A 15,075-nucleotide genomic window follows, 5' to 3' on the forward strand; every position below is an offset into this window, starting at 1 on the left:
CTTTTGAGAACAGTACTTTATTAGCACGTTTCTGATTTCACAGAAGACTCTCAGGAAGCCATTTAGTCTGTGAAAGAGCATAACAATAAAATTCAACAATATTTGAAAGATAGTGGAACATGATCACGAAAACAACTGGGTCTGGCAGCTTCACGCATTAAAGCTAAAGCTGTCATTGATCTGAAGGTTGGTTTGAACACCACAGTGCTTTACTAGGTATGGTCCTATTGGGAGTATTATGCCAATGTCTTCTTTCAACCTTTAAACTTACTTACCAGCCTGTTAAGGGGGAATTTAGAGTTTAACATGAACTCTGAACCACAGTGCAGCTCGGCATTTTTCACACTGACAAATATTGCCAGAGGCAAAATAAGTGGCAGATTAAAAATCTTCAGGCTGGCTGGGGGTAGAACTAGAGACTTTCAGATTCCTTATTCTGGCACTTTACCACTGAGTCAAATCATCACACATTATGTTAGCAAGAAAAGGAAAGAGAACTTCCAATATGTACAGAAGCGCGCAGAGAATATCGCCCTCCCCTCCCCTCCCCTCCCCAGTTGCATTCTGAGAATCATTTATAAAACTAAATCAGAAAGAAAGAGGCAATCCTCAATTACAACACCACATTAAGTACATACGTAGTGGCATATACTTAATGAAATCATGAACCTAATTGTTTCACCATTTACATCTATTTGTCACCTTCTTTATGATTGAAAATAATTTAGAAATTTAAAGTAAATGTTTGTGTATGTGTAATGGCCAACAAATGAAGTTCTGTTGTGATCTACCAATGTTAGGTGGAGAGAATGATATAGCAAACTCAGTTACATGAAGATTATTTGGAATCATATACTTCCACTGAAGACAACGAAAGGAGGGATGCCAATGTTATAAGAAAGGAACAAATGGGAGCTGACAAGTTGAAAAAATCTAATAGAATTAAAGGTGCACAGATTATGGAAATCAGAAGTACAGTGAAATTGTATGGTAATGGGTCTGATTATGAAACATCTGCTAAGATTGTATAAATATTGTTCACTCTTCAGGTAGTCATTTGTTAAATCGGCGCGTTTTACAGTGTCTGTCTGTTCCTTAAAAAAAGAAAGAGAAAACATTTGCATAAGATGGAGAAGTTGTCACAATGAAACTAGTGTTTAAGGATGTAGCTACTGTCCTTAGCAGTATCTTCTTCATCTAGAAAGATATTAGTTGTGGTTTGATGACACTGTGATTTTATGAAATAGGAACACACCAGCCATGGGACAGGAAAATTATTGTTCAAAATTTCATCAACAGCAACGTTATTAGATAAGAAGCAGAAGCTCATATGCAGAATGATGGGTGAGGAATCTGCTATTCCCTAATCAGAGGAACCATATAAAATTGTCCAGTGAAACTGCTGAGATGTCTAACGCATGTGGTTACTGCCAGTAAACTGCTTTTGTTCAGAACACTGATGAATGTGTTACTGTACACTTTACTAGTTCACGTTGGGTTAAAAGAAACATGCACATTGTACTGCACTGAGTACTACATGACATAGTGTACAAAGAACATAACATGATACACGAGACCTGACACAGCAACAGGTACACACTGGCAAGTAGGCAAACAATCAAGTGGGGATGTACTCAGACTGAGCAAAGACAGTTTTACATAAAAGCAAAGCCATATAAAGATCATGGCCCATATGAATCCACAGAGATTTGTTTGAATACTTTTGACTGGACTCGAAAGAAACCGCAAATAACCTGAATCGCAGGTATAGCTGAGGCATCGAGCGGTCAGTTGGCACATAAATGAGGCTGATGATGAGTCAGGAGCACATTTGCTAGCAAAAAGCTAACTCTCCAGGTCAAGCTGCAGTCCAACACACAGTTATAATCTGCCAGCAAATTTCAAATCAGCATGTACTCTGCTTCAGCGTGAAAGATCTATTCTCAAGACTGAAAAATATGCTAAGCTCTCATAGGATCTACATATGGTCCATGGTGGAGGTGTGCTCTGCCACTACTAATCATTTCCTTTGGTGTTCCACTTCCAAGTAGATCCTCCGTATGAGCCCTAATTTCTCAATACCATATCTTCGTGAATTTAGGTTGCCAGTGGTAGAATTGTTCTCGAGACAGCTTCAGATGCTGATTCTCTAAATTTTATAAATAGTGTTCCTCTAAAAGAATGTTGCCTCCCATCCAGGGATTCGCATTTGAGTTCCCGAAGTATCTCTGTAATAGTTGTGCATCGGTGGAACCTATTGGTAACAAATCTAGCAGCCCACCTCTGAATTGCTTTGATATCTTCCTTTCATCCAACCTGGTAAGGATCCCAAGCACTCAGCAGTACTCAAGAATGGGTCACACTAGTGTTGTGTGTGCAGTCTCCTTTACAAATGAACCAGACTTACCTAAAATTCTCCCAATGAACCGAAGTCAACCATTCGACTTCCCTTTCACAGTCCTTATGTGCTTGCTCCGTTTCATATGTCTTTGCAATGTTAAGCCTAGATATTTTATTGACATTGTCAAGCAGCACACTACTATGCTATATTTCAACATTGTGGGATTGTTTTTCATATTCATCTGTGTTAACTAACATTTTTCTACATTTAGAGCTAGCTGCCATTCGTCACACCACTTAGAAATTTTGTGTAGGTCATCTTGTATTGTCCTAAAGTCATTATGTGTTGACACCTTCCTGTACACCACAGCATCATCAGCAAATAGCTGGAGATTGCTGCTTACTACGTCCGTCAGATCATTTATGTACATAGAGAACAAGAGTGGTCCTGTCACACTTCCCTGGGGCACTCATGACGATATCTTTGTCTCTGATGACACTCACTGTCAGAGCCAATGTACTAGGTTCTATTACTTAAGAACTCTTCAAGCCACTCACTTATCTGAAAAGTTATTCTGTATGCCCATATCTTTGTTGACAACCTGCAGTGGAGCACTGTCTCAAATGCTTTTCGGAAATCGAGGAATGTCAGGTCTGCCTGTCGCCCTTCATCCTAGATTTGCGCAATATAAAGTAAGAAGAGGGCAAGCTCAGTTTCTCGTGCATATTTGTGTACAGAAGCTTTTGCATCTCAAGGAAACTGATTATACTCTTAACTGTGAATATGTCCAAGAATTCTGGAGAAAACCAGTGTTAAGGATATTGGTCTGTAATTTTGCAGGTCCATTCTTTTACCCTTCTTATAGAGAAGAGTTACCTGCACTTTTTTCCAGTCACTTGGGACTTTGCACTGGATGAAACATTGCTGAAAAAATCAAGCTAAGTAAGCAGGCAATGCCATAGAGCACTCTTTGTAAAAGAAAATTGGAATTCTATCCAGACCTAGTGACTTATTTATTTTTAATTCTTTCAGTTGCTTCTTTATGTCAAAGATGCCTATTACCATGTCCTCCATATTGGGGTCGGTGAGATGGTCAAATGGCAGTATGTTTGTATGATCCTCCTGTGTGAATGATGTCTTAGACATGAAATGTAAAACTTCTGCTTTCCTTTTGCAATCTTCTACTGCCACACCAGACTGTTTGAAAAAGACTGGATAGAACCCTTCAACCTGTTGAGCAGTTTTTACAAAGGACAAAAATTTTGTTGGGGTCTCAGCAAGATCTTACACCAAGGTACGAGGATGGAAGTAGTTTTATGTTTCGTGCATCAGTCTTTTTACAGATGCACGATCTCTACCATCTTTTACATGCCATCATTTGCTCATTCTCTTTTGAACCAAAAGTGCAACACTCTTTGTTGCCTCAGTATTTTATGAATTGGATTATTAAACATGGTAGGTCTCTCCTGTCCTTAATCCACTTGCTCGGCACGTACTTCCCCAAAGCACAATATACAGTCCTTTTAAACTTTGATTATAATTCCTCTGCTTCCGTAATCCGTGAACTAAATAATGTCAGCTCATTTTCGAAGTGAGATGCTAACAACTGCTTATCAGCTCTTTCTAGCAAAATTACTTTCCTAGTCTACTTGATTGATTTATTAACTTTAGTGACTGTCTTCACTCTGATAACATCACGTCTACTAATCCCTGTTTCTGTATTGATACCACCAGAAAGGTCAGCGGTGTTTGTTGTTAGAAGGTTAGAAATACAGGGTGATTCAAAAAGAATACCACAACTTTAGGAATTTAAAACTCTGCAACGACAAAAGGCAGAGCTAAGCACTATCTGTCGGTGAATTAAGGGAGCTATAAAGTTTCATTTAGTTGTACATTTGTTTGCTTGAGGCACTGTTGACTAGGCGTCAGCGTCAGTTGATGCTAAGATGGCGACCGCTCAACAGAAAGCTTTTTGTGTTATTGAGTACGGTAGAAGTGAATCGACGACAGTTGTTCAGCATGCATTTCGAACGAAGTATGGTGTTAAACCTCCTGATAGGTGGCACTTATCTGCCCGTAACTACCTGAACGTCAACTACCCGAGGCGATGGATCGGCCGCCAGGCAGCCCGTGACAGAGCACTTCATCACTGGCCTCCTAGAAGCCCTGATCTTACCCCCTGCGATTTTTTCTTATGGGGGTATGTTAAGGATATGGTGTTTCGGCCACCTCTCCCAGCCACCATTGATGATTTGAAACGAGAAATAACAGCAGCTATCCAAACTGTTACGCCTGATATGCTACAGAGAGTGTGGAATGAGTTGGAGTATCGGGTTGATATTGCTCGTGTGTCTGGAGGGGGCCATATTGAACATCTCTGAACTTGTTTTTGAGTGAAAAAAAAAAACCTTTTTAAATACTCTTTGTAATGATGCATAACAGAAGGTTATATTATGTTTCTTTCATTAAATACACATTTTTAAAGTTGTGGTATTCTTTTTGAATCACCCTGTATTTCTGTAGCATATGGGCTGTCAAACTAACTGCTGAAGAAAGTATTCAGAAAAAGGGTTCAAACGAACTTCACAGGACCAACCGTCTGTCCATACCCCTGCATGAATCCATAGACTCCCAGTCTATACTGCATAGGTTAAAGTCAGCTCCAACTAATATTGCGTAATCTGGGTGTTTTCATGCTACTGAGCAGAGATTTCCTTTCAGTGACTCTAAAACAGTCAGAAGAATTGAGTGGCTGGTAAAACATCCACAATTAACATGATTTCACCTAGAACTGTTATAGTTGACCATGTAACTTCACTGTCAAACCCAAGCGACAGGTGTCATTGCTACTGATATGAACCACACCTTGCAGACAACTGTACCTTGCACACAGGATAGCTGTAGGCATGGTTGCCTCCACATCTTGGATGAGGCACCCGGGCAGATGTACCGAGTGAACATTGGATTTCTTTCTGGTCCTGAAAACAATTTCTGTAAGGGGCTCCATAATACACCTATCATTGGAGCTCCCAGTAACTAGCAAACCCCTCCCCCTGTGTGTGCCTGCCCTGAACCTGTTGAAGGAGGGCCACTTGTCCACGCATAGGGAGAATGACTTATTGTTAGGTGCAGCTTGGCCCAAAACAAGAATAACCAGTAGCATTTCTGGGTAGCAAGAGCAATAGGATTGCTTCGGAAATAGCGTGGCATGCATCTGCCATTTGAATGATGTGACATTCCTTGCTTGCTATGTGTGAGATGCCAAATTGGGTTCATCCTGTTTGGGTATAGCTTGTGTGATCTATCAGTTTTCCTTTTCAAGACAAGCTTTCCCATGACAGCTGAACCATGATTCACCATACAAGAAGCTGTACACAGTTGTGAGATGGTATCTCTAGTGTGGTTCCAGGCTGTCATGGATGAAGATGGTCATCACATAGAGCAATATTTGTAACTCGGAATGTAAATGTGATATGCAATTAACAGATGTTACCCTCTCATGTGGAAATTAAAATGTGTTTCTTTCAATAGTTTATTCATTATTTCTCTTCTGCACGTCCATACAAATGTTTCCACAAAGTTTTTCGTATGATCATTCATTTTTTATAGGTGTCCTCTTAAGTAGCAAAAGTTTAATTATAACCCCACTCTACATCAACATAACATTCATCCAGATTTGAGAAGATATTATTTCCCTCTCAAAATTATCTTACTAACATTCAGAAGTGGGGCATGCAAAATCCATAGAAAACAATTTGGAAGACAGTATTACAATTTTAGCTATGTCCTAGTGACCATCATGCCAGTATTTCACTTCTTTGTCTGTTTTACTGCTACTACTACTCCTGCTGCTGCTATTATTGGCAAGTTGTATAGCTAATATCTTATATTTGCAAGTGAAATTTGAATACATAAAGGATATTATTTTCCTACTTTAAATATAAGGCAATTTTTTGTCAGAAGATAGCTGCCCTTGCTGTATTTACAAAAAGCCAGAAAGCTTATGATTTATTTTGAAACACAGACAAAAAACCATCTCTGAGATGTACAAGTCTGTTAATGCTGGTAAATTAGACATCCAAGAGAGGATGGAATACAAGGAAAATAGGAATGCAATATCTTCCTAAGAGAAAAATGAAAAAATCTGAACAAGTATGTCAGTATGAGAACTACAGTGACAATTAGATGGAGATGCAAATTCACCAGTTGTGGAGGATTAAAATCTTTGCTTTTCTTCAAAATGCTGTATTTGTTCCCTTTCAACAGCCTAATATTCACAGGTTGCCATCTGTGGTCTTAGGTTTTTTTAAATTTTTTATTTTCTTGTGTGTGTGTGTGTGTGTGTGTGTGTGTGTGTGTGTGTCCTTCTCTGCAGAAAAATACTGTTACATATACTGTTCAAATGACTTTATTCTTTGTGTGTAAGTAGCTCTCTGCTTTTACTGCTCATTCTAGACGTAAGTTACCTCTCAGGCAAATGAGCTATATTTCTTCCACTAATTGCAGTAGTTGTTGTTGTTTTAGGCTTGTTTTGTTTGATTTTAGGTATATTTATCTGAGATATAGGGAGAGTGTTGTTATGTTTCATCACATTTCAACAGTCTATTTTTTAATTTTTTTATATCCATTTGGCTGTAGATATAAAATAATTTTTTTTCCAGTACACTTTTTAAACCATTAGCTAATACAAACGACATACTTGTTGCATTACAGGCTCAACTGTGTTAATGAATGGCAGCTCGTCTTCTAGTTATTACGAAGTGTCATCCACTGTGACAACTGATCAAATACAATCTGTGATAGGAAGTGATAAAAGTCCTTCCCTGTTGACCCCTCATTCTGACTTGCTCAAGTCCCCATTGTTCTCTACGGATATGCCTGGAATAATGCCTGGTACAGTTATTGGTAGGTACATCGTTACGTGCGTTTTTTGGTGTGGAAGGGAACTTTGTGTTGCAAACTTAGTGTAAAGTAAAATATCCTGGTTAGGATACTGGCTGTGGCATCTTCATTTTCTTGGTAAAAGCACAATTCTTTCAGAATATGACAATGTTTACAACCTTCTTATAAACCACTGCTAAAAGTCCCTCTTGAGCATTTTGCTATACTAATTGTGAATGCTTGCAAGCTATTCAGTGTTTGCAATTATGATATTTTATTGTTCTTGTAATATAATGCTCCTTTATTGCAGGATTTGATTCATCAGTTAACAAGCTCGATTATTCAGCATCTGAATCGGGCTTTGCTTCTATGCATTCTGTGCGAAATTCGTGCCAAAGCTACACTGCATCGTCAGTATCTTCACAGCAGTTCAGCTCATCTATGTCACGTTCATCTCAGCAAAGTACTATTTCCTGTGAATCAACCAGCAGCAGGACATGGCAGGTGACAACCTACAAATTTATTAACTGTTTGTGCACGTGAGTAGATTCTCAAACAAAATACTTAGTGAGGGGAGCAAGTGTACATTGTGTGTTCCTTGGGAAAAGAACTGAGGGCACTTGTATGTTAAGTTCCATTTGAAGCTACAACAGTGATTAAAAATGGGACAAAAGTTTCTTTGAATGTTGAAATTAAACTTAATTAAGCTAAAGTAGTAGTTAAAAATTGTGAGTAAACAAGAAAAATGTGTACCTAGCAACCACCAAAAGTATAACTCATCATCATAATCATACCATCATCTTTATCATGTTGTACAGTTTACAGTTCCTGGCTATGGCAGCTTAGTACACAAGCCTCTCCATCTTTCCCTGTTCTCCCTCTCCACTCTGTCGCACTCTTCTCCCCTCTTCTTCACATATTCCTTCACTCCAATGATCTATGTGTCATTCAGCATTGTCCTACATCTCTTGCCCCCTGTTGTCCAAGGGTCTGTCTTGGTATCCTGCCAACTCCCATTCTTTTAACATGCCCATACCATCTTAATCTCACTGTTTCTTTGCTCTCATGCATGGGCTTCTGTTTCACTCTTTCTCTCACCACCTCTATCCATTCTAGTAAGTCCTATTCTGTGTCTTTGACATTTCATCTCACAGGCCTGTACCCTGCTCACCATGCCTTTTCTTCATTATCCACATTGCTGATGCATACGAGTATTGGAGCATAATACACTCGGTATAACATGTACTTGCTTGTTGGTGATATCCCTGTCCCAATCCAGTCTTATTGTACTCTGAAGGAATCCCTTGCTTCCCCTTTCTCCCACTGTCTTCTGTTGTGCACTGCAGGTAATTGGGACTTCTCACTTTCATTAGTACATACCCTCTTAATACGTACATCCATTGCTAGCCCCCTCTTATTCCTCGTTGTCATCATCACTTTACTCTTCCTTGCATTAAATTTCAATCCATACTGTCCCACCACTCCCCTTCAAACATTTAGCCTTTCTTGTAACTATCCTTCTCCTCCATTTCCCTACTACACTGCTTTCATATTTTCATCTCCTATCAGCATTGATACTCCTGTCAGTATTTCGTCTGTAATGGTAATGAATACTAGAGTGAGAAGGACATTGTACTTCACATTACTTTATTGTGCACTAGCAGTTCCGAGCATGACTAATTCTCAAAAGTATGTATAGCAACAGATGTGAATACACTGTCCTTGCGTTGGTATAGATGCACTAGAGAATAGGCCATGCCTGAAACTATTCATGCACAATAAAGTAAAGTAATTTGAAATACAGCCTGGTGGAACAATGACCTGTCCTTGCGTTGGTATAGATGCACTAGAGAATAGGCCATGCCTGAAACTATTCATGCACAATAAAGCAAAGTAATCTGAAATACAGCCTGGTGGAACAATGACCTCCTTCAAATTTGTTGAGGCTGTGGTGCTCACCCAGAAGAAAATGGAAAAAAATAAAGGGGGCAGTGCACTCCCATTCTTCAGCAAAACTGTAACTGCTAGTGTAAAATTATAAGAACAGAAGATGACAAATGAAAAAAAATCTTAGGTGTACTGATTTTCCTTTCTCATGCCTTGCCTTTATACCCAGTGAAGAAACATGTTATTCCAAATGATATGTTGTTGTTGTTATGGTCTTCAGTCCAGAGACTGGTTTGATGCAGCTCTCCATGCTACTGTATCCTGTACAAGCTTCTTCATCTCCCAGTACCTATTGCAACCTATATCCTTCTGAATCTGTTTAGTGTATTCATCTCTTGGTCTCCCTCTACAATTTTTACCCTCCACGCTGCCCTCCAATACCAAATTGGTGATCCCTTGATGCCTCAGAATATGCCCTACCAACCGACCCTGTCTTCTAGTCAAGTTGTGCCAGAAATATCTCTTCTCTCCAATTCTATTCAATACCTTCTCATTAGTTATGTGATCTACCCATCCAAATGGTATACAATAACCATATTTTGCAATTTCCAGGACTAAATAGTGCTTCAGTATCAGTAACTGGTAACTGTGTGTACTTTCCTGATGAGTCATTACAGTTGTTGGGTGTTTTATATTTACTTTATATTCAGAATTTATGCATCACCAAAGTGAACTAATAGTTTTACAGAGTTTTTCAAAATCAGTCTTGGGAGAAGGCAGTGTGGGTGGCAAAGGAGGGAAACGGGGGGGGGGGGGGGGGATAAATGGTTACCATATGTATAGCTTTCAATTCACATTCCCCCAACTAGTGACAAATGCCAAGCAGGTCAGAGTTCAGCTGGACTTGACTGGTTCCAGCTATGATGAAGCTAGGGTTCACAAATTAGGTTCCAGTTATAACCACCTGCCTTTTATTGCCACAAGATTGACTCATAAATTCACAATTTGAACAGAGTGTATAAAAATGGAATTTAATACATTACTTAGAAACAAATAAAGCAGAAAACCCCATCATAAAGACCTTCAATTTAAAATAAACAATCTGCCAAAGAGACAAAGGAATGTTAAGAGAAATCCTTCATTAACATGTAGTCCTTAACACATTTACTGTTTCCCATTTGTGTGTGATTTGTGAAGGCATGTAATGTCATGTCTGAATGGATCATATAGATTTTAAGTTGTTAGCTTGATCAAAATTGTTCTTGTTTTTACAAAAAAATAACTGCAGCAATTCATTTGGCCTGTTGTGTACCTACCAAATCCAATAATCAAAAAGATCTCTGGAGAGTGCACCTGGGTAGGCACTATCAAAACTAAATGTTTCTTTCTGCAACAGGCCATGAACGTGACAAAATGTATTTGTTGTTTTTTGAATTAATGTAAAGTAGTTGTACCAAGTACTGAAAGACTAATTTACTTATTTGCATGTTTTGTTATAAAGAGGGAACAAGAACTAAGAAATAAAAATAAAAAAGGATGGTCTAAAATTTATTGAAAAACTTCCAATGATTAACCAGGGCTTATCACCGATTGTTTTGCAGTAAGGAACATTTGATCTCTGGAGACTTCTTACAGGGTAATTTAATCAGTTTGTTATCCCAGTTACCTTTGTGATTGTGTTTCATCAAGAATACCTGCACTCCAGTGCAAATACATGTAATATGGAAAGTGTGTCATATCAAACTTCAACTGCATTCTGCTCAACCCTTCTTGGAAGTTTAGTTTCTGATGGTGTTTGTTGTATGTAACAAGAGGGTGGACAAACCATAAACAAACCTAATGCCATCAAATTTATATCATTCGAAATTAATTAACTTTTGCCATTGGCCAACAAATATTTTTATTCGGAGTTTGAAGAAAGGATAAGAACGTGTCTGAAACAAATTTCATGCCAACAGTTGCATTTCAGAATTGGTCCTCAAGTGGTCTTTGCCAAGAGCTTTCTCGAGCAGCCCAAACATGTGGCAGTACCATGGTGCCTAGTCTGGGCTGTAGGAGACATAATGCATGATATTTGTTGGATTGTTATGGTGTGAGGTCTGAGGTCTGGCATTGTCGTGGAGGAGAAAGTTGCTTCCGATGAGGGTACTGTGGCTTTTTCATTAGTAGGTTGTTCAAACTTAGTGAAAAAGAATTCAGTGGGGCACCATTTATGACCCAATGTTCCTGCAGGAAACTAACCAGCAGAATGTCTTTGCAGTCCCATGGCCAAGGGCACCGATATGTACATGGACACGACTGTGACCTTACCAGCAGATAACAGTGTCCCCTCGCTACACCTCCTCCCCTCTGTGCTGGCTTTCTTCAGTTCAGAGGTGTAATGATGAACCCAAGTGTCATTGCATACTACTACTTGTGCCATGAAAGCATCACCATCTTCCCCATATCATACTGAAGTCTCATAAACTGCAATTATTGCAACTTTCTGTCATTTCCTGGAGATACCAACTCATCCTCACTGATGGACTGAATACAAATGAGCAGTGTTCTACCATCTAGTCTACCACTACCAGTTTTTAAAAATATATCCATAATCCTAAATGAAAAATCTTTTACACTGCTGTGTCAACAATCCTTACTCATATAGTCACTGCTTTACTGAAGATCTGAAGTTGAGCTAGAAAACCCTTTTGAAAATCTTAGATAAACAACAGTTGCATTCATATAATCAAAAACAAGTACATGCCACAGCCTTCCTATATCAATTGACTTTATTCAGATTGACTTTTACAATAATGTGCAGTAAAATACAATTTTCCTGTTCTACTGCTCATTGTGCTCATAGCGTTCGTTAACCTACCTGTGCCGCCAGGATCATGTGAAGTCATGAGCACCTTAGTGTGTCTAGGGGGCAGGGACTGTGACTTAACTATGAAGATAGCAATGATGGGGAAAAAAAAAGAATAATAGAAAACTTAGTCAAAAGGTGAGCTACATGCTGATAGGGTGAATGACTGTTAAAGAAAGTATGAAGGCTCTCCTGTGTTGACTTTTTTATTTCCTAGTTACTCAGAAAAATGAAGTAGGTTTCCTAATCATCAAATGAAAACTTCCAAAGAGGATGATTGTATTGCCTGGAGGCAATAACATGTTGTGGGTGAAGCAACAAGAGACTGTGATTTATTGGTGGAACACTTAGAAACAGGACTACTACAGAGACTGCTTAGACTACACTTGTCTGCCCTCTTCTGGAGTATTGGTGTGCAGTGTGGGATTTGCATCAGATAGGATCGATGGAGGACATCGACAAAATTCAAAGAATGGCAGCTCGTTTTGTACTATCGCGAAATAGGGAAGAGAGTGCCGTGGATATGATACACGAATTGGGGTGTCAGTCATTAATACAAAGGCATTTTTCATTGCAGTAGGATCTTCTCATAACATTTCAATCACAAACTTTGTCCTCAAAGTGTGAAAATAGTTTGTTTGCACCCATCTACATAGGGAGGAATGACAATCATAATAAAATAACGAAATCAGTGCTCTCACATAAACATTTTAAGTATTTCTGTTTGAGAACAGAATGGTACAGAAAGAGCTTGAAGGTGGTTCGATGAGCCCTCTGCTAGGCACTTAATTGTGAATTGCAGAGTAATCGTGTAGATGTAGGGACATCAGTTCACAAACAAATGATGAATTATGGCTGCATCAAAAACCTGGTAATACTCTCATAGATGCAGGGATAGTGTGGGCTCTTGTAGTGTCCTGCATGAAATAACTATGTATTTTCATCAGTTGTTAGTTCTTTGAGGAAAGACTGCAGTGTATTATTCACATACCAATAAGGACTTACAGTAAAATAATTCACGATTCCCCAACTGCACTCCACTCTTGTTCTTACAGTCGTGATCAAATTTGATTTGGCTGCCATGGGTGTAAACTTTTTGCCATTTTGAGTAAACAATGTGTTACCCAAGGTGCACCAAGAAAAATACGGAGCTTCCTCAGCCATGTCAGAATCAGTCACTGCATGACCAAATGTATGTTACATAATTGGGGAATGACTGATGAAGACCAGAGCAATTGCGAACAGTGGTACAAAATATAATGGAAAATATTTTGCATGATTGCCCAAAAAGAAAATTAATGGGTACCTGGAAAGACTTTGCTGGCACAACACCTGCTACAGTCAACTGCCTGGAGTTTTGGATATCCAGCTACAATGAGAAACGACTGTCTCAACACCCTTTAGCTACTATCTTTTCCCCAGCTTTACACACACCAGATGTAGCACTGATATCGAGCAACAGTATCTGGATTGTTGAGTTGATGCACTACCATTTCAGCTAGAGTTTGTGCACAGATCTGTGAGCAGGTGATACTTGCACACTGGTCTGAAGTGCTAAATGGCGCAACAATTTTCTAGGGCTTCTTTCCAAGTCCATTTCAAACTCCTTTTAGTTTATTCTCAGTTAAAACTGATACTTCACATGCTACACTTCTGAGAAACAGGTCATAACTTCTTGTAGTGACTGCAGCATGTTTCTGAGGGTACTGGTTCCTGTGCAAGGCTGGAGACTGTACGTGGAACACCCTGTGTGTTGTTCATAGTGAAGAGCCCTCCCTGTTCTTCATTTGTTGAGTGAAGCAAAGTCTTAGTACCCCAAATTGACAGGCGCTCTCACCTGTCTGGAGATTTAATTTTGAGCAGGGGTATTTAAAACCTGCCCAATAATTGATATTGTTTTGGGATTGGTGGGCCACCTCTTCCTTTCCAGTGGTAACTCTCCATGTTACTTTGTGTGTTCAAATGGCTCTGAGCACTATGGGACTTAACATCTGTGGTCATCAGTCCCCTAGAACTTAGAACTACTTAAACCTAACTAACCTAAGGACATCACACACATCCACGCCCGAGGCAGGATTCGAACCTGCGACCGTAGCGGTCACGCGGTTCCAGACTGAAGCGCCTAGAACCGCACGGCCACACCGGCCGGCTACTGTGTGTGTCTAGCATATATTTTGTCACAAAGTGATCAGCACTCTGTACAACTGTTAATCACTAAAAGAAAGAACTGTTTATGTTTAAAAAAAATTTCTTTTTAAAATTCAGTTTTGTTCGCACCACGTGTGCTACAAGAACATAGGTGACCGGTTTCGGTCATATCACATAACCATCATCAGAGCCAGGCCATCCTTCGAAGATGGTAGGTGGAGCACACTTGTGGCCACCTGTTGACATCACAGCAGCTGAGAAGAGTGCGCCACCTACCACCTTCGAAGGGTGCCATGGGTCTGATGATGGTCATGTGATATGATCGAAACTGGTCACCTATGTTCTTGTAGCACACGTGGTGCGATCAAGACTGAATTTTAAATAGAATTTTTTTTTTTTAATTTTTTGTTCGCTGTTCCAAAAATGTTTATTAAAATTGTTCAAAGTATTCATGTTGTTTGTTTAGTTCAAGATCATTTGAGATATGCATAAAATAAAACCATATCACACTTTGTTCAGGCCCAGTTATAGTCTTCCTCATAGAGATATGTAAACTATCTTCTGTCTAATACACAAAGAGCAGAATTAGTTTGTGTTGTGGATGATACTGGCATTGTAATCAGTCGAAGCATACATACAGTGACAGAATAAATGGTAAAAAAAAAAAAATCTTAAACGTATCAACTGGTTTTCTGGAAATGCTCTCTCTCTCTCTCTCTCTCTCTCTCTCTCTCTCTCTCTCTCTCTCTCTCTCTCTCTCTCTCTCTCTGTGTCAATTCTGTGCATGTAGAGGTGCCACACCAGTGAGAAATAGTAAATAGGGTTCAAACTTAGAAACTTTTCTGTGTCCAATGCAAATTTTGTAACTCTTAAAACAACTTACTTGGGGAGACACAAATCAGTAAGTTGACATATTTTGCATATTTTCATTCAATAATGTCACATGCAAGGACCTGAAAAAAATCACAGT

The 15,075-nt window shown here is 39.2% G+C and overlaps 1 protein-coding gene across 1 annotated transcript in view; it reads left to right on the forward strand.

The window, feature by feature from the left end:
• The window catches only part of LOC124554975 (guanine nucleotide-releasing factor 2), a 364,194-nt gene that overhangs the window by 237,109 nt on the left and 112,010 nt on the right, over window positions 1-15,075 (forward strand). The window contains exons 7-8 of the mRNA XM_047128714.1: window positions 7,055-7,246; window positions 7,533-7,726. Of these exons, the coding sequence (XP_046984670.1) occupies window positions 7,055-7,246; window positions 7,533-7,726 (386 nt within the window). The remainder of the gene's footprint in view (window positions 1-7,054; window positions 7,247-7,532; window positions 7,727-15,075) is intronic.

This window comes from Schistocerca americana, chromosome X, assembly GCF_021461395.2.
Source record: "Schistocerca americana isolate TAMUIC-IGC-003095 chromosome X, iqSchAmer2.1, whole genome shotgun sequence".
NCBI classification, from domain to species: domain Eukaryota; kingdom Metazoa; phylum Arthropoda; class Insecta; order Orthoptera; family Acrididae; genus Schistocerca; species Schistocerca americana.